The 20,875-nt window shown below is 45.5% G+C and overlaps 1 protein-coding gene across 1 annotated transcript in view; it reads left to right on the plus strand.

Moving 5' to 3' along the window:
- Nucleotides 1-1,942: 1,942 nt before the first annotated feature.
- LOC145407237 (uncharacterized) overlaps nucleotides 1,943-20,875 on the plus strand; it is a 106,377-nt gene continuing 87,444 nt past the window's right edge. Inside the window, exon 1 of the mRNA XM_080278272.1 lies at nucleotides 1,943-2,016. Coding sequence (XP_080134398.1) covers nucleotides 1,943-2,016 — 74 coding nt within the window. The remainder of the gene's footprint in view (nucleotides 2,017-20,875) is intronic.

Consider the following 20,875-nt stretch of genomic DNA (forward strand, 5'->3'; position numbering starts at 1 on the left):
GGCTGGCAAAAATCGTGAGGGATTACTATGCACGGGGAAAAAGAACTTGTGAGGATTTTATAGGAAAGACAATTTTGTACCCGACTGTAGTCTTTAATAAGTGTGAGAAGAAGGTATTGCAGTTGTTACTACTGATGTTGTTATTGCTGTTATTATTATTATTGTTGTTGTTGTTGTTATTATCATCATTATTATTATTATTATTATTATTATTATTATTATTATTATTACTACTACTACTACTCCACTTAAGATACTGTATTTTTGTATTATTATTATTATTATTATTATTATTATTATTATTATTATTATATATTATTATTACTGCTACTACTACTATTACTACTACTACTACTACTATTATTATTATTATTATTTTACCTGAATATTCAATCATCCGAATAGGAATACGTACAGGAATATTAAACATTATCATATACTGACTAAATGGGTGTATGGGGGAGGGTGGCAGGGAGGAGGAGGAGAGTGTGACCGAGAACCAGGTAAAGGAATAGGTATAATGGAGTATATGAGGGAGGGTGGGATGCTGTGGGTGTCGTTACTGAGTAGGGTGAGAAACGCCTGGAGGTCCATTTGTTGTGTGTGTGTGTGTGTGTGTGTGTGTGTGTGTGTGTGTGTGTGTGTGTGTGTGTGTGTGTGTGTGTGTGTGTGTGTGTGTGAGAGAGAGAGAGAGAGAGAGAGAGAGAGAGAGAGAGAGAGAGAACCTTGGAAAATTAATAAGTTGGACGCTGTTTTAATTATTGTTGCCTTACTCAATTCTCTCTCTCTCTCTCTCTCTCTCTCTCTCTCCCTGACGCCCTCCCCTCCCCTCCCCTCCTCTTCCCGTGTTACCTCCTTCATTATCTATCCCTCCCTTCCTCCTTTCTTCCTTCCTCTCTCCCTCCCTTCTTTCCTCCTCCTTCCTTTTTTTTCTTCCCTTCTCTCCCTCCCTTTCCTTTTTTTTCTTCCCTTCTCTCCCTCCCTTTCCTTTTTTTTCTTCCCTTCTCTCCCTCCCTTTCCTTTTTTTTCTTCCCTTCTCTCCCTCCCTTTCCTTCCCTTCCTCCCTCCCTTCTCTTTTTCCTTCCTGCTACTTTCCCTCTTCCTTATCTCTTCTTATTGTTTAATCTTTGTATTCCCTTCCTATCTTTCCTTCCTTCCTTCTCCATTTCTCTCTTTTCTCCCTCCTTCCTTTCTCTCTCTTCGCCCTCCTCCCTCCTTCTCTCCTTCCTCCTTCACTTCCCCTTCCTCCTTCCTCCTTCGCCGCCCTCTCTCTTCCCTCTTTTCTTATTCACATCCCAAAGGTACCATTCTCTCTCTCTCTCTCTCTCTTTCCTTCTTCACATCCCAAAGGTACCAGGCCCCCCCCCCTCTCTCTCTCTCTCTCTCTCTCACGGGCCCCATCCATCAGGCAGTTTTATTGGTTCAACAGGCCGCTCACCCACACACAAGTTTCCACGTAATTTCGGACACGCCAGTCTACACACACACACACACCCTTTACGTACATGAGTTCAGGTGCACATGGATTCTTACGTACATGAGTTCAGGTGCACATGGATTCTTACCTACATAAGTCAGGTGCACATGGATTATTACGTACATAAGCCAGGTACACATGGATTCTTACGTACATGGGGTCAGGTGCACATGGATTCTTACGTACATGAGTCAGGTGCACATGGATTCTTATGTACATGAGTTCAAGTGCACATGGATTCTTACGTACACAGGGCAAGTACTGTACATGGCTCTTCTGAGAATAGGTATGCATGGGTTCTTACGTACATGCCATTAGGCATACATGGGTTCTTACGTACATGAGCGAAGGTATACATAGTATCTTACGTACATGGGTCTAGGTAAACGGGTTCTTACGTACATGAAATAGGAATATATGGGCTCTTACGTACATAGTGCTAGATGTACATGGATTTTTGCAAACATGAGGAATTGCACTTATGGGTCCTTACGTACACGCGGCAAGGTGTACATGGATTCCTATGTACATGAGCCAAGGTATGCATGGCTCCTTATGTACACACGGCGAAGTATACATGGTTTCTTATATTCACGCGGCGCTGTACACACGACTCGCTTCTCTCTTCCCGTACACAAGAAAGAACGTACATGGCTTCTCACGTACACAGGATAATGTGTGCATGACTGGTAACGCACACAATCTCGTTTTATCAGACACATCAGCATACACACACACGCGCTGCCTATATTGCCCCGTACATGGCTAGGTACACACGGCTCTTTTACGTACACAGAGACGTACAACAGGTACTTCGTGCATGGGTAGCCTTTCCTCCGTACATAAAACATACATACATACATAGAATCACACATGGGTTGTTTCCGTACATAAAACAATGTATACACGCTTACATACGTACACGGACTGCTTCTCTTCCTGTACGTAAGACGAGGTATACATAGCGTACAGAAAATCGTACGTTCGCCATTTCCGTACACATGGCTGTGTACACATGGCTCCTAACGTACACGAGACGCAGTATACATGGCTGGTTATTCATTGGATTGCCCGTTTATGTACGTATGATAAGGTGCACATGGATCCTTACGTACACAAGATCGATATAGCAGAACCGTTCATGGATTGTTTTTATTACATACATGAGATGCGACGAACAAGAGTAGTTATGTACACAGAAAAGGAATATACATACACAGATTGCCTCTTGCCGAACATAAACGAGGTATACATGGCAGGTTACGTACACGGGGCCACCTCCGCTGACGTACATAAGAAATTACATACACGGGTGCTTATGTACGTAAACCTCGTATACATGCAATACTTCTTTGCACATAAGATGCGGTATACATGGACTACGTACATGGGAAGCTGCGTACACACGAACTTGCGTACAAGGAAGAGGTTACGTACAGAGGAAGTTACGTACATGGCAGGTTACGTACAAGAGGCGCAACGTACATAGCAAGTAAACTATGAAGGTACGCACACCAGCAATTACGGACAGTAGCTTACAAGTCACACACACACACACACACACACACACACACACACACACACACACACACACACACACACACACACACGAAGTTACGTACACGGGAAGATAAATAACGCAGAAGGTTTACACACGGGAAGTTACGCACAGGGAAAGTTACGTACACGGGTTATGTATGCGTGAAATTAATTAGCTGAAAAGTTACCGAAACGTACAGGGACGCACATGGAGTTATGTACACGGGCAGTTTCGTACACGGGAAGCTATGTACACGGGATATTACGTACAAGGGAATTTATATAAGGTACACACAAGCTACGTACACAAGGAGTTACTTTCATGGGGTTACGTACAATCGTTACGTACACAGGAGGCTACTTTCACGGAACCTACGTACACAAGAAATAACATACACAGGATAATACACACACAAAGTTACATACGAAGGTTTATTAAGCAAATGAAAAAACGTACATGGGAAGTTACGTACAGAAGGCTACAAAGGAAAACACGTACACAAGATATTACGCACACAGGAAGTTACATATGAAGGTTTATTGGGCAAGACAAAAAAACGTACACGGGAAGTTACGTACAGGAAAACACGTACACGTAAATTTATGTACACGGGGTTATGTACACACGAATAAACGCACACCAGCTCCGTACACAAGGGAAATTACGTACATGGTCTGTTTCGTAACCCTATTCTGAATTTTTTAATTGGAAAGCCATTAATTAGGGTAGTTTTGTGGGGCTGGCGGGCGGGTAGGACTCTCTCTCTCTCTCTCTCTCTCTCTGACACACACACGACAGAGAGAGAGAGAGAGAGAGAGAGAGAGAGAGAGAGAGAGAGAGAGAGAGAGTCCTCCACTGTACCCTACCCAACAAACCACACCCCTACACTCCACCCCCAACCACACAAATAATACTGATAAACACACCCCACACGAGAGGGTCGAGAGGGGAATAATGTGTGTGCAGGTGTAGGTGATGTGGGCAGGTATAGGTTTCCAAGGGTGTACCTGTATATCTTAGCTTGAAAAGGTCCTACAAATTCAAGAGCTAAAACACCATCCGCTCACTTAATGTAGCGCTGTCTTCAGGTGACTCTACAATGAGGGACAAGCCAATACCTTCTTCTAAACCAGGAAACTATCCACTAAGTTGTGTGGTTCCCGTATAACCAAATGAACGCCTGGTGGTTTAGTGGGTTAAGGCGCCCTAATCATATGTGGCACAGAAGGTCCTAGATCCGAAGGGTGGTTGAGGTGTACTGATCACATAATGGGACTCATGGATTGCTGACTGGTCACTCTCGCCTTAAATGTATGGGCGAACTAGCCGAGACCCTGGTCCCTGCGCCTCTGATGGACCCGTGAAGGACCGGATGATAGATTAGGCAGCAGGATCTCTCTCTCTCTCTCTCTCTCTCTCTCTCTCTCTCTCTCTCTCTCTCTCTCTCTCTCTCGTGTGTGTGTGTGTGTGTGTGTGTGCGCCCACGGATATCATCTTCGTGACCCTGTGCCCTCCATACACACGCGTGAAGGTGATATGTAAGCCAAAGTTTCCTCCTTACACCCAGCAAGCCCCACCACACCACCCACCACCACACCACCCCACACCACACCACCCAACACCACACCACCCCACACCACACCACCCAACACCACTCCACCCAACACCACTCCACCCAACATCACACCACCACACCACCCCACACCACCCACCACCACACCACCCACCACCACACCACCCACCACCACACCACCCAACACCACACCACCCACCACAACACCACCCAACACCACTCCACCCAACATCACACCACCCACCACCACACCACACCACACCACACCACCCACCACCACACCACCCACCACAACACCACACCACCCACCACCACACCACCCATCACCACACCACCCACCACCACACCACCCACCACAACACCACCCAACACCACACCACCCACCACCACACCACCCAACACCACACCACCCACCACAACACCACCCAACACCACACCACCCACCACCACACCACCCAACACCACTCCACCCAACACCACACCACCCAACACCACACCACCCACCACAACACCACCCAACACCACTCCACCCAACACCACACCACCCACCACCCAACACCACACCACCCACCACCACACCACCCCACCCCACACCACACCACCCACCACCACACCACCCAACACCACACCACACCACCCACCACCACACCACCCACCACCACACCACCCAACACCACACCACCCACCACCACACCACCCAACACCACACCACCCACCACCACACCACCCCACACCACACCACACCACCCACCACCACACCACACCACCCATCACCACACCACCCACCACCACACCACCCAACACCACACCACACCACCCACCACCACACCACCCACCACCACACCACCCAACACCACACCACCCACCACCACACCACCCAACACCACACCACCCACCACCACACCACCCCACACCACACCACACCACCCACCACCACACCACACCACCCATCACCACACCACCCACCACCACACCACCCAACACCACACCACACCACCCACCACCACACCACCCAACACCACACCACCCACCACCATATCACCCCACACCACACCACCCAACATTACACCCTCAGCCTCGGTTTCGTCAAGTAATCTAGCGTCCGGTTAAATAGAATACAAGAGTTGACCCGATCACGAGAGGGTTCAATATAGCTAACACACAAATCGTCAGCCAAGAAGAAAATATCTCATCTTTTACCAACACTGAAACCGGGCCTTACACACACACACACACACACACACACACACACACACACACACACACACGGTTAAACAAAATATAGTGATAGGAGACGCTGGTAAGGTGTGGACATGGTAATTTAACGGCACCGTACCTTTGTTATTTAATGAACGTGCACCTCACCACTCATAAGTAATCAGTGGGACTCGAACCCACGTCAGAGCGACCTCCTAACACGAAGCCAGTATCAAGAGAAACAGCTACGGAGTCGTCCACAAGAAGATAAATTTTCCAGTCTCCCCCCGCATTCACATTTGCCGTCCTGTCTCCCCTGCGTTCCAGTCAACCCATGTAAATAATGTTTAAGGGCATGCAGGGAATACGTGGGTAGACATTATGCTTCACCAGGGGAAGAATCGCTTATTCTTTATTAGGCCATTCTAATTCCTAACTCGCCACACCACCCCCCTGACCTCTCTCTCTCTCTCTCTTACACACATATATACATAAACACACACACACGACACCAAACCATCACTAACTTCCCCCCCCCTCTCTCTCTCTCTCACTCTCACACACACTCTCTCTCTCTCTCTCTCTCGAAAAAGTTAGCTCCTATAACTGAATTAACACCCACTACCCTGCTCCTCCCAACTACTAACAGAGTGGAAACTGAGTGAAATAACAAGACTAACTCAAATCCGGATGTCACTAAAAGCCTCTCTCTCTCTCTCTCTCTCTCTCTCTCTCTCTCTCTCTCTCTCTTATACACATACGAGCAAACACAAACACAAACGCACATGACACCAACCCACTTCTAACATTTCCCTCTCTCTCTTACACACATACATACATAAACACATCCACACACAAACACACACCAAACCATCACTAACTCCTCCACCTCTGTCTGTCTGTCTGTCTGTCTGTCTGTCTCTCTCTCTAAGGAAGCCCCCCATTGATTATTGGCTTTCATCCCAGCACCCACTTCACCAATGAACACATCCAATCCACCCTCAATGAACTCACTCCTTACAACACCTTTATCATATTTTTCCTCTCGTCTGTCCATTCCACTCATCTCTCAAGGGAAGGGGGTAAGATTAGGGGAAAAGTTAGAGCGGGGAAGGTGTAAGATCAGGGGAAGGGTTAGAATAGGAAAGGTGTTAGAATGGGGAAGGTGCTAGGTTAAGGGATGGGGTAAAATGGGGAAGATGTTAGATCAGGGGAAGGGGTGGAATAGGAAAGGTGTTAGAATGGGAAAGGTGCTAGATTAGGAAAGGGGTCAGAATTGGGGGAAGGTGTTAAGAATAGGGATGGTGTTAGAAAGAGTCCCCCATTAATCTATTTCCTCCTTATTTACCATTGCCTTATTATATTCATTTCTCCAGCCAGGTAACTTTACTCACCTGTATACAGAAGAAAATCAGGTCTCCATTTACCTCCTCACTGTCTTGTCTTTATTTTTATTTTCATTCTTGCTGTTTCTAGACGACTTTATTGATTTACTTATTTATCCATTTATTAATCTAACTACCTATTTATTCCTTCCTTCATTTATTTACATTCAGTGACTTTCTCTCACTGAAATGGTTAGTCTCCACTGAAACTATCCATCCATCCATTTACATATCTATCTATCCATCTATCCTTCTGTATATCTATCCATCTACCTATCTATTTACCTTCTATCTTTCTACCTTCTAGCAATCTATCTATCTATCTACCTATCTGTCTATCTACTTATTTCTATTATTTTTATTCATTTATTTCCCAGGCAGTGAAAGTTGCCTGGAGATACGATTGTCCTACTTAACAATGTTTTTAATTCTCTGTTTAACCTATCTATCTATCTATTTATCTATCTATCTATCTAATTATATATTCATTTACTTCAAAGGCAGTGGAAGTTGCCAGGAAATGACTGCCCTAGTTAATAATGTTTTTACTTCCCTGTTTAACCTACCTATCTATCTACTTACCTACTTATTTACCTATCTTTCTAGTTACCTATCTATCCATCTTATTTATCTATCTACTTACCACTCTATTTACTTATCTTTCTATTTATCTATCTACCTATCTATCTATCTACTTATTTATGTTACTTTTATTTATCTATCTCGGCTCTGAAGATCCATGGGTAAGGAGGCCTACTTTCCCTGGCGCTTTGCTGGTAGTCCTCCCGTCTCTGTGGCTCTCCTTATCCCTCGTCCTGGCGCCTACCCATCCTATAATTCTGGGATGATGATGATGATGATGATGATGATGATGGAGGAGGAGGAGGAGGAGGACGGTGATGATGATGATGAACAGGAGGAGGAGAAGGAGTAGGATGGTGATGATGAAGATGCTGCTGCTGCTGATGATGATGATGATGACGATGATGATAATGATGACGATAATGATGACGATGACGATGCATGCGTGCGTGTACCCGGACTCAAAGACAGCACCAACCACTGCAATAAATGTTACCAACTTTGCAACCTACAAAATTCCGTGGCGGTCACTTGCCCTCACGCAGGCGGGTAAGGAATGTGGGTCAGGGATCATTCAACCTTTGCTTCACTGAGGGCAAAGAAGGGACGACACTTGAGCAACACTTGGCCCAACACATCATGACAGTAATTTTGCGATACTGGGGACTTAATGCGAGAATACTGTGCTTAAATCATTCAATATGACGACCTTTTATTATCTCCCCCAAGGAGGTTATATTTTTGCCGACGTTGGTTTGTTTGTCTGTCTGTCGGTTACCAGGATTACTCAAAGTGTCATGAACGGATTTTGATGAATTTTGTGGATGGGTGGGCCATGGGCCAAGGAAGAAATGTATCAAGTTTTGGGGCGGATCCAGATCCGGATCCGGAGTATCCCGCACAGTATCTCCAAAAGTTCTCAATGAATTTCAATGAAACTTTTGTGGAAAGGTGAGCCATGGGCCAAGGAAGAATTGATTAAATTTGTGGGCGGATCCGGATCCTTTTTAATGACAATGGCACCGGCGGAGGTATGTGCTCTGAGTGTTTCTAGTTACTGTTAGTAGTATTGGTAATACTAGTAGTAGCAAAAACGTGACATTGTTCCGACGTGAGATTACTTTCAACAGTGAGAGTAGATTCAATCGTGAGATTAGTTCTGATCAGGGGATCAGTTCTGGCGTGAGATTCATTCTGGTCACAAGATTCATTTTGGCCGTGATATCAGTTCCGACAGTGAGATGAGTTCCGGTTCTGAGATTACTTTCGATCGTGAGATTGGTTCCGGTGGCGGGATTAGTTCCAACCATGATTAGTTCCGTTCATTCATGGTTAATGTATCCTGCTTTAGCCTCAGCAACGATACCCACACCAATGGAATCATAGTCAACAACAACAACAACAACTAGAAAGCACTCAGAGAGCGCATACCTCAGCCAATGCCATTTAAAAGGATTCGGATCCGTAGAGATATTGTGTGGAATACATAGGATCCGGATCCGCCCCCCAAATTTAATCAATTGTTCCTTGACTCATGGCCCATTCTTCCACAAAATTGTATTGAAATTCATTGAGATCTTTTGGAGATATTGTGCGGGATACATAGGATCCAGGTCCGGATTAAAATTTAATCAATTCTTTTTGGCCCATTGAAATTCATTGAGAATTTTTGGAGATATCGTCTGGACAAAGAAACAAAGAGACAAACATAAGTGAATACACAACCTCCTCCAACTTCGTCGGTGGAGGTAACAAAAACTATACATAAACAAACACATACCCCTTACTCAAAATTGCGTATCAGTGTAATATAGGCCAATGAGGCGTATATTATCAGCGTGCTACAAACATATAAATCAGGCGCAATACGCACATATTTGGTGTCAGGGGTGGGATATAAATGGCGTGAGGGTGACGGAGGGGTGGCTGGGGGATCCTGTCGAAGGGTGTAGGGGATGACTTAGTATACACAACGCATTTTATCTCTACGTTATCATTCCTTTACACTATTCGCTCCCTAGCACCTCTTCCTAAGCGATTTATTTTTGGATATGACACAGTATGAACAACGCATTTTAACCGTTCGTTTTTGGAGCACCTAACAATGATGGAACTTGTCTGGCCTTCCTATACGGTTGCTGACTGCATTCTGTAATATGGGATGCAGGCTAACAGTAAATACCCTAAGCTTTCCATTGATGATTGTCAAAAAATTAATGGCTTGCCCTTCACTTTGCGGTTTAAGGGTTACGCATACGACTTTTTGTCCTAGCTTCATCCACCCTAACAAACAATAATAATGGTGAAGGTCATTAACGTTGATACCGGCTAAAAAAATAAAAATAATTACATCCTGCTGACCATATTTCATTGAGATACAAACACATAAATAACGGAATTATCAGTGAGCTAAAAATAAACAAATAAATAATGCGCTATACTCACATTTTCCGCGGCAGGGGATTGAGATACATTATTTCAGAAGGCGGAGAGATGGTAAAGTTGACTGAGTATTGCTATGTAGGGTGCATGGGCGGTGGATGGGAGTGGGTGGGGATGGGTGGAGGTGGGTGGGAGTGGGTGGAGATGGCATAAATGAACCCCAAACCAATTAATAGCCGCGTTATGACCCTATCCCTCCTTGGACGTACAGTCGGCATCAAAACTCCTGTCGTCACCTTCAACTATCCTTCCTCTCTATGGATTTCGAAAAATATATGTGTCATGAGGAGCAGACGACAATGGTGACTTTGGGGCCATGGGGAGGAGCCATGGTAGTACTCCCTGTGAAAATGAGTGCTACTGAGTTTATGGTTTGAATCTACCGGGTTATTTCATACTTTTTCAAAATTTTTCCAAAAGCAAGAAAAATGAAAAAAGGAAGAAGAGGAAGAAGAAGAGGAGGAGGAGGAGGAGGAGGATAAGCTGGCGTTTCTCTCACATACCTGTCGTGTTGTGAGGCAGGTAATGATACGGCTCAAGTACACGAAAGAGTAGGCAGGTTCCTAATCAATATCAAGTCCATTTCAAAACACTTTCTAGAAGGCAATAATTCAAACTGCATTTCACTTTTCATAACGCAAGTAGGAACGAGGCAGAGAGTTCAAGCTTCTATTATTTTCATTCTTGTGCTTAAAAATCCACCATATTCTTACACACTGATGTCATAAACTGGAGACAGCCTTTCCCTCCTGCCTTTTAGGGTTTAATAATACTAATACGTGAACAGGTCAATGGGCTGAAGGAAGGAAGCATATGACGATACACGACCCAAATATCCATCGGCGCAGAACCGACATACCGATGAACAGCACTCCATAAAACTGGTTAGGTGAGAAGAGGTCTAGTCAAATAAAGTCAGGTCATTCTAGGTCCGAGTTATGTTAGGTTAGGCTAGGCAGTCTGGTTTGGTTACGGAGTTTGGTTTGGACTGGTTAGGTTAGGTAAGGTATGGCAAAGGTAAGGTTAGGTTAGATTAGGCTTGGCATGGTTTGATTAGGTTTGGTGAGGTGAGGAGAGGTGAGGTGAGGTAAGATAAGGTAAGGTCAGGTAGGGTAAGGTTAGGTTAGGTTAGGTCAGGTCAGAAAATTCACTTCAATGCCCTGACAAACAAAACCGATCAAACACTGCATACATTTATAAGGTAACTCAGTCTTTACCTTAAGCTTAGGTCCCCCACTGGGAAGAAGTTAGGTCTCTTCAACACATCACCTGGGGAAGACATACCTTGGATGAGAAACAAGAAACTATCACAAAATTCTGAACAGGAAATAAAAATACCCTTAACAAAATTGCTGAAAGACTAAGAAAAAAAAAAAAAAAGCTATACTGTTTTTCACCTCAACCTGACCATGATTTTCGTCTTTTTGCAACTTACATCACCTACCTCAGAAATAAATAAATAATTAAAAAACTACTACAGCACTACATCTCTCCACAGCACTTCTTCATGACTAGCGCTATATATTCCAGTGTTAATTTAATGTTACCAAGACTGAGAGGGGGTAATTATAGGTCAAGTTAGAGTGAAGAGGGTAGAGTTGCTGGGAAGGTACTGAGCTGCTAACAAGAATTTAATCAGGTGCCGGCAATATTTCCGGCTGTAGGCAAAATATTGGACTTGCCGGCCAGATATTGAGTTGCCGGCAAGACATTCAATTTGCCGGCATTTGAGGCGAGTGAACAGCCAAAGCACATCAAACGGAACAGAGGGATATTTCTCTCTCTCTCTCTCTCTTTCTCTCTCACACACACACACACACACACACACACACACACACACAGTAAAGGGGTTAAACTTAAAAGAAAAAGGAAGGACTTACTACGTTTTTTCATCAATGTAAAAGGTTTGGTGGGAATTTGTGCGTGTAGTTCTATCCTCCCCGTCCCTCTCATATTTCCTGCCACCCTTTTTACCGGTGGTCAGGTGGTAAAGTGGTGGCCTGCTTGCCGTAAATTCGTGAGTTCGATTCCGGATGAGTAAGTCTGAGGGACGGAATTTCGCTAAAACGGTCATCACTTCTCTTTCATAAAAACAACCATTCCTTTACCACCTCACTGGTCTTGGATGAAACATTTCTGAATTATCAATATATGTTGAAGATGTATAGTGAAGCTCTCTGTGTAGAATATGTGCAAGCCGTCCACTACAATACATAATGCGTACATACAGACGGCTATGTAGTGAAGTGTGAGAGCTTGTGACGCCATCCTGCTGGTAGGTAGGGGGGGCTCCCCATACATTCACTACGACCTATGCTATACGTACCCTATACTTCATTAGTGGAATAAATAGCGGTAAAAAATATAGTTAACTCTCCATACATCAATTACATATTAAATCTTCATCAATAGAATCAGTAGCAGTTATATATATTACCAACCCTTTCAGTCCAATCGTTTACATTTATTTTCTAACTAAATCCACACCAATGTATTTTCAAACCCGTGGGGCTAGATTCAGCTTCCATTATCCCCTTCAGTAAACGTGGTCTTGTGCAGGATAATCTAAACATAAATCCTTTAGAGGTTGCATGATTAGACGACAAACGACATCCTCCCTAAGATAAACCCATTCACTCCGAGGACCCGTCTTCCCTATTCTTGCTGTTACTTGAAGTTTTATTTAGCTCAGAGAAGACATAATGGAGCGGAGGTGCTGATGAGGACTGTACCTAAGCCCTCCAGTTCGAAAATCTATCTTGTGATGAGAAATATTGCTTCAAAAAGGGAAGAACAAAATACAGCACAATAAAGAATAAATTAAACGATACATTGCCGGACTGACGTTATCAAACCCTGGCCATGTTCGTTATTCACCTGCATTAAACGTAATTACGAGAGTGCAATCAGTGGTGGGTAAAAAGGTATTGTTATTAGTGTATTGTCTTGCGCTGAAATGTGTATATATTGAATGATATTATTGATGCAGATGAGACTAGTGATGGACACGAATATTTTACGTTAATGTCATTCTCTCTTGCCACAACTACCGTCACTACCATATCACCACTACCACCACCAACTACACTACACCTCACCACACCACCACCACTACCACACCCACTCACAACCACTATCATACCACCAATGCCACCTCACCACCACTACTACTCCTACAACACAAACCCACCACCAACACTCCACACCACACCATACCACCACTACCACAGTTATCCCCACACACCAGCACCACTACCACAACATCCCGCTATCACTTCAGCACCACCACATCACTCAAAAAGACACCATACCACACCACACCAAATCACACTACACACCATTACACCAACATCATCACACGAATCCAGCGGCTAATAATACACCACCTATCACACCATACCATACCACCACCACTACCCTATCACACCACACACCACCACACCACACCACACCCTACCCCATCACACCACACCACCACCATTACCACTTCTTCACACCACTACTACGACACCCAAACCCAAAACATCCCACCCCACCATACCACTCTCCCACAATAAACACCCCACCTAACACCACCACACCACCCCTACCACACCACACCACACCACACCCCACCACACTACCACCATTATTGCTATATACCTCACCTGCAACAGACCAAGACTGTAGGGGGAGGGGAGGGGGGGGAAAGGGCTTATCCCACCCGCTGTGTTACTAATGGACCGCTGCGTGTGTGTGTGTGTGTGTGTGTGTGTGTGTGTGTGTGTGTGTGTGTGTGTGTGTGTGTGTGTGTGTGTGTGTGTGTGTGTGTCCCAGTATATGTGTCTGTGTTTCTGCTTTTCTATATAACACCGCAGGTGTACGTATGTATGCATGAATGTGTGTGTGTGTGTGTGTGTGTGTGTCCCAGTATATGTGTCTGTGTTTCTGCTTTTCTATATAACACCGCAGGTGTACGTATGTATGCATGAATGTGTGTGTGTGTGTGTGTGTGTGTGTGTTCGGGAATGACTATAAGTGTGTGTACGTATGTAAGTGTATGTGTGTACCAGGAAGGGAATGCTACCACCTGCTTGTGACAGGTGTGTAGGGGGTAAAGGGAAGCAGAGGGAGGGAAGGAGGAGGCACGGAGAGGGAAGGAGAAAGAAAGGAGTGAGTGGAGAGAGGGACGGAGTGGGCGGAGGAGGAGAAAGAGGGTGGAAGGGGAGAGAGAGAGGGTGATGGGACGAAGGAGAGAGGGAGGGTGATGGGAGGGAGGGAAGGGGAAGTGGGAGGAAGATGGAAGGGGGGGAGAGACGAAGGGAGGGAAGGGGTGACGCAAAAGTAGGTGAGGTGGGAGAAGGGGATAGAGAGAGAGGGAGGGAGGGGGGAGAGGATAGAGGAAAAAGGGGAGAGGAGAGAAAGGACAGGCCTATTCCTCAGTCCATTATCCTTGTTTCCTTACACTGACACGTTCGATTTTCAGTTTGGGGATAATACCTTAGCAAGAGGAAGGGATGGAGGGAGGAAGAAGAAAATAGGAGGGAGGAAGAAGACAATCAGAGGGAGGAAGAAGAAAACAGGAGGGAGGAAGAAGAAAACAGGAGGGAGGAAGAAGAAAACAGGAGGGAGGAAGAAGAGAATAGAAGGGAGGAAGAAGAGAATAGGAGGGAGGAAGAAGAGAATAGGAGGGAGGAAGAAGAGAATAGGAGGGAGGAAGAAGAAAATAGGAGGGAGGAAGAGGACAATCAGAGGGAGGAGTAGAAAATAGGAGGAAGAAGAAAATAGGAGGGAGGAAGAAGAAAATAGGACGGAGGAAGAAGAAAATAGGAGGGGGGAAGTAAAAATAGGAGGGAGGAAGAAAACAGGAGGGAGAAAGAAGGAAGAGGGAGGGAAATACGGATCAAGAAATAATGGTATTCGCTTGGGGAGGAAGGGTCGTGGTCATGCTATACTCCTTTTACTCTAACTTGGCCCAAAATTCTCTCTCTCTCTCCCTCTCTCTCCATCTTGAATGCTCAGTTGGAACGATAGATTAACACTAGATTACGATGCTATTACTGAAGTGCTATGGAAAGGATGCTGAGCCGCCGTATTTTCCCATTCTGTTACCTGGAGAACGTGAAATATGCTACAAAAGGGCAAAATCTGGGCCAGGTTACGGTGAAAGGACTACAGACACACTGGGAGGGTGTTACTTTCAAGGAGGTAGGGGTGAGGTCATGTAGCGGCTGGTGGCATATCCTGAAGTGTACAGTTCGATCCCCGCGCAGATCAGTAAATAATTTGGCGGGGACAGAGCACCTCCCCCTTGGACAGAACACCGCCTCTCTCATGAAATACGCACATCGCTCTGTGTTCCGGTAAGGGGGCAGACAGCGAGAGGTTTCTGTGAGCAGGGGACTGGGGGCTTCACTGGAGGAGGAAGCGAAGGGATGAGTAAAGTCCGCTTGTTTTTACCTGACGGAAATGGACCACTGCCACAAGTTAATGAATACCAAGGTGTGGTTGCATCTAATTCCATGACCCTAATTTGTGAAGTAGAAATGACCCTCCCAGTGAAGCGCCACGAACGGTATCCATATAGGTCAGACAGAGGGTGATAATGAAGTAAGGTGCTTCAAAAATGACTGATAACAGACCAAACACTGGAAATGCTGGATTATGAATATTACAACTGAAACTGGTATATCTTCGTCACGATAGGGAAAAAATGTACTGCAAGGTCATTAGGATCATAAAATGGCGTTTCCCCAAAGCCTACGGGAATGGGACACCGAAAAACCTTAGTGAGAGACTGACTGCCAGGGTCGCGCCTAAAAACACGGTACAGCGAGAGTGGAATGACAAGGAGACTAGCCCAGAGAGTCGGCGCCCCTCAGTTATGCTCTTGGAGGCACGGCTTTCGAGATATTTAAATATGATTATAACACCCAACCAATGATCATCGAAACTGATAATGAAGATCTGAACATAGAGGCCCAACACACCTGCCTCCAGAACACACAAGGTTGACTCTCACGCCAGCCTGGGGGTTGTCACCTTATCTTTCGTTAATTCAATCACGTTTTTCTGAGGACCCGGCAGACGCAGCCACCAGACGTTTTTCAAAATTAATCATCATCATCATCATTATCATCATCATCATCATCATCATCATCCCGCTTCCTTTTCCCGCCCACAGGTGAGGTGAGATGAGGTAGGGTCCAGAAAACAAGGAAATGGGAAATAAATTATAGTGAATACACTAATCAACAGCATGTCCGATGACGCTGGCCACATACTCATTCACTCACCATTCAAGCCCAAGGAATCCTAACTTCAGCTGACAGGTACACATTCCACATGCTTCATATGAAAAGTGACGTCAAAGCGATTAATAATAATAATAATAATATCAGAGGTGATGGTGGTGATGGCAGTAGCAATATCTTACTCTACAATGTAGTGTTCTTCTCATTAACATAATTATAAAACACACACAAACACACACACACACACACACACACACACACACACACACACACACACACACACACCTGGAAACAACAACACCCACACAAATGCAGATTTAATCACATACATATGGATAGCTGCCCATTCTGTTTATTCACACACAGAAATTTCGCTTACACAGACACTCACACAAACACACACACACACACACACACACACACATAAACAATTACACCCACATAAAAATTTCACAAAGAGAAACATACTGCCCCCACAAAACACACACACACACACACACACACACACACACACACACACACACACACACACACACACACACACACACACACACATTAAACACCGCCATTAACCGCAGCCAATATTCCATTGTTGGTGCCTCCGTGTGAATGAGCAGCTTCATCATCATTCATTGCCAATATCTCTTCGTTACTCTTCAATACACACACAATAACGGAGGCTGTCTCTTTGCCTGTCTGTGCGGCTGTCTGTTTTTAATGCACGTACGATAACGGAGGCTGTCTGTTTGCCTGTCTGTGCGGCTGTCTGTCAGTCTATCGATGTACATAACACAAAATATCTCACAATCTTCCAACTAATCTACCTATCTATCTATCTGTCTATATATCTATCTACCAATCGAAATAACCACAGTACCTTTCAATCCCCCTACCTACCTACCAGTCTATCTATCTGTCTATTTATCTATCTATCTACCAACCGAAATAAACACAACACCTTTCAATCCTCCTGCCTACCTACCTACCTATCTATGTCTATCTACCTATTGATATACACACATTACCTTTCAATCCCTCTACCTACCTACCTATCTATCTACCTATCGATATACACATTACCTTTCAATTCCCCTACGTACCTACCTATCTATCTATCTACCTATCTATTGTTAAGTAGCCTGGACATACAGCAACTATCTTTACATATACGTCTATCACACCCAAAAATATGAAAAAATAAATACAAACATAATGGAAAGATTTCACTACAAAAAAATGAAAATAATCTGCAAGAGCTTAATACAGAACATAACAGCACACAGCAGCACACATCTCCCCTAAGGCAGCACATCACAGCCTATCACAACACACTCCAACCTCCACTAGACAACACGCAAATCATTCCAGCCTCTTATTTCTTCCCTCCAATATCGACACCTACCTCAAGTATCCGATAACACACACACACACACACACACACACACACACACACACACACACACACACGCACACTTTAGACGGCGTTCCACTCAACATACACAAGAATTATATCAGTCTCCCAAAGTCAACACAATTTTGGGAAGATGTGGTTCATGTTATAGCAATAGCCAGAAAACCAAACCAATCCCCCTCCCCCCCCCAGCATGCCCACGAAGTCCATAGCACACACACACATGCACACACACACACACACACACACACACACACACACACACACACACACACACACACACACACACAGCAGGGAACATCCATTACTCCTGTGTCCAGCCTTCATTCAGTAAAGATGCCTCAATAACACAGCCTCGTCGTGGGAGCGCTCTTGGGTATCGACGCAAATTTCCCGGAAGGTACTGGGTTCTCCTGAAGTGAACCCTGGGGAAACAAATTGAACCCTGCGGCAACAAAGTAGTTATTTGATGATGATGATGATGATGATGATGATGATGATGATGATGGTGATGGTGATTATGACGATGATGACTAATAAAATCCAAGGAATTTTGAAAGCTCATGATAAAACTGAACTGGTAAAAAATTTCAGCCTCTCTCTCTCTCTCTCTCTCTCTCTCTCTCTCTCTCTCTCTCTCTCTCGCATGGCCGGAGCAGTATGGATGGCACGGAGAAAGTCAACTCCACACCTGTCTTCAGTTCATCCATCTCACCCGCCCCAACACGGCTCCCTTCTTTAAATATTCCTCACCCCATCTTTTACCTACACTGAAACCACACACACACACACACACACACACACACACACACACACACACACACACAGACGGTGAGAGGGGGTGAGGTTAACATACACACATATACACACACACCCTGCACCCCTCCCACCCAGACACATACACAAACTGCACATACCTAAACAGTCTCTCACATACACTGACTCCAAAACTCTCTCTCTCTCTCTCACACACACACACACACACACACACACACAGGACCAGATATACAAGACACCCACAGTCAAAAACCCATTCACTCTCTCTCTCTCTCTCTCTCTCAGACGGCGGGAGAGGGGTGACGCTAACATATGCACACTCGAGGTGACAAGGAAATGAAAATAATAATGAAAAATCACCCGAGCCAGAAATGCCGGAAATTAAGGATGGGGGAGGGAAGGGATGGAGGGAAGGAGGGAGGAAAGAAGGAGAGATAAGGGTAGGAAGGGGAGGAAGACGATGGAAGGAATAAGAGAGGAAGGGAGAGATAAGGGGAGGAAGGGGAGGAAGACGATGGAAGGAAAGAGAGAGGAAAGAAGGAGAGATAAGGGGAGGAAGGGGATGGAGGGAAAGAGAGAGGAAAGTAGGAGAGATAAGGGGAGGAAGATGGAGAGGGATGGGGGAAAGAGGGAGGAAAGAAGGAGAGATAAGTGGAAGAAGATGGAAAGAGAAAAAGATGGGGAGGGACGGAGGGAAAGGGGGAGAAAAGAAGAAGAGATAAGGGGGGGAAGGAGAGGAAGAAAGATGGGGAGGGATGGAAGGAAAGAGGGAAGAAAGAAGGAGAGGAAGATGTACAGGGAGACAGATGGGGAGGAGGAGGAGGAGGGGGAGGGAAAGGGAGAAAGATGGGAGGGATGGAGGCGGGAAAAATGGGGAGGAGGGGGAGAAAGGAAGAGGAAAGAAATAAGGAAGAAGAGACGGTACTGGAGGGAAAGGAAGGGAGAGAGAAGAGAGGCAAGATGGGTGAGGGGGAGGAATGAAGAAGTACGATGGACATATAAAAGAGGGAAAAGGGAAAGAAAAAGGAAATGGGGACGGAAGGGGGAAGAAGCAAAGTAGGAAGGGGGGAGGAGAAGGGAAGAAGGAAGGAAGAAGGAGAGGAGGAGGAAAGGAGAGAGAGAGAGAAGAAGCAGAAGAAGAGGGAGAAGAATTAGAGAGTGAGGAGGAAGAAAGACAAAAGGGGGAATTTGGGTGTAGAGGGGAGAAAGGGGAAGGCAAGAGGGGGGAAGAGGTTTGTGGGAGAGGGAGGGAGGGAGGAAGGAAAGATGGGGAAGGGGAGAGAAGGAAGAGGAATGGGAGAAAGGAAGGAAGGGGAGAAGGGAAGTAAGAACGAAGGAAGAGGAGGAGGAAAAGGGGAAGAAAAGGTGGAAGGAATGGTACTGGTGAAGACTGATGGAGGGAAGAAGGTAAAGAGGAGAGAAGGAAGGCGGAAGAGGCGAGGAGGAGGAGAAGAAGTGGAGAAGGGGGAGGAGAGGAGGAGAAAAATGGGGAAGAAGAAAAGGAAGGAGGGAGAGTGGGAGGGAGAAGGAAGAAAGCGAGGGAGGAAGGAGGGAAGGAGAGGGAAAAATAGGAATGATAGAAGAGGAAAAAGTGGAAAAGCTTGTAGAGATGGAGAGAAGGAAGAATGGTGGTGGTGGTGGGGATAGAGGAGGGAGGAGGGAGGAATGGAGGGAGAGGAGAAGAGATAAGAGGTGGAAGCAAGACGGGAGATGCGAAAAAGTTAGGTGGTGATGGCAGGGGCAGGGAAGAGGGAAGAGGAGGAGGGAAAGGGAGGGAAGAGGAAAAAGGAGAAATGATGGAGATGGAGGGGAGGAAGGAGAGAAGAAGCGATAATATGAGATGGAGGTAAGATCGCACAGAGGGAGGTGGTAGAGGAGGAGAAGAGAAGGAAGCAGAGAGGGAAAGGAGAAAAAAGAGTGTGTGAGGGAGGGGGCAGAAGTGGAATATTTAGCTAGCGAGAGAGAGAGAGAGAGAGAGAGAGAGAGAGAGAGAGAGAGAGAGAGAAATGGGAGAGGAAAGAAGGATGCCTGAGTGGGGAGGAAAAAGGGGAGAGGTGAGGTTGGGGAGGACGTCGGGGGAGGAAGAGAAATTAAGAATAGAGAAAGATGAGTGAGAATGTAGGGGTAGAGGAGGGAGGGAGGAACATATACTGAGGGGAAAAATGAAGAGAATTGATGGAAAGGGGAGAGGAAAGAGAGGGGAAGGACAGAGGGGTGAGAAGGAAGTGAACTGACCGAGAAGTGTGTGAGATCGAAGG

The sequence above is a fragment of the Coenobita brevimanus genome, chromosome 72, assembly GCF_032717465.1.
Source record: "Coenobita brevimanus isolate Jiangsu-jjx chromosome 72, ASM3271746v2, whole genome shotgun sequence".
Lineage (NCBI taxonomy): Eukaryota > Metazoa > Arthropoda > Malacostraca > Decapoda > Coenobitidae > Coenobita > Coenobita brevimanus.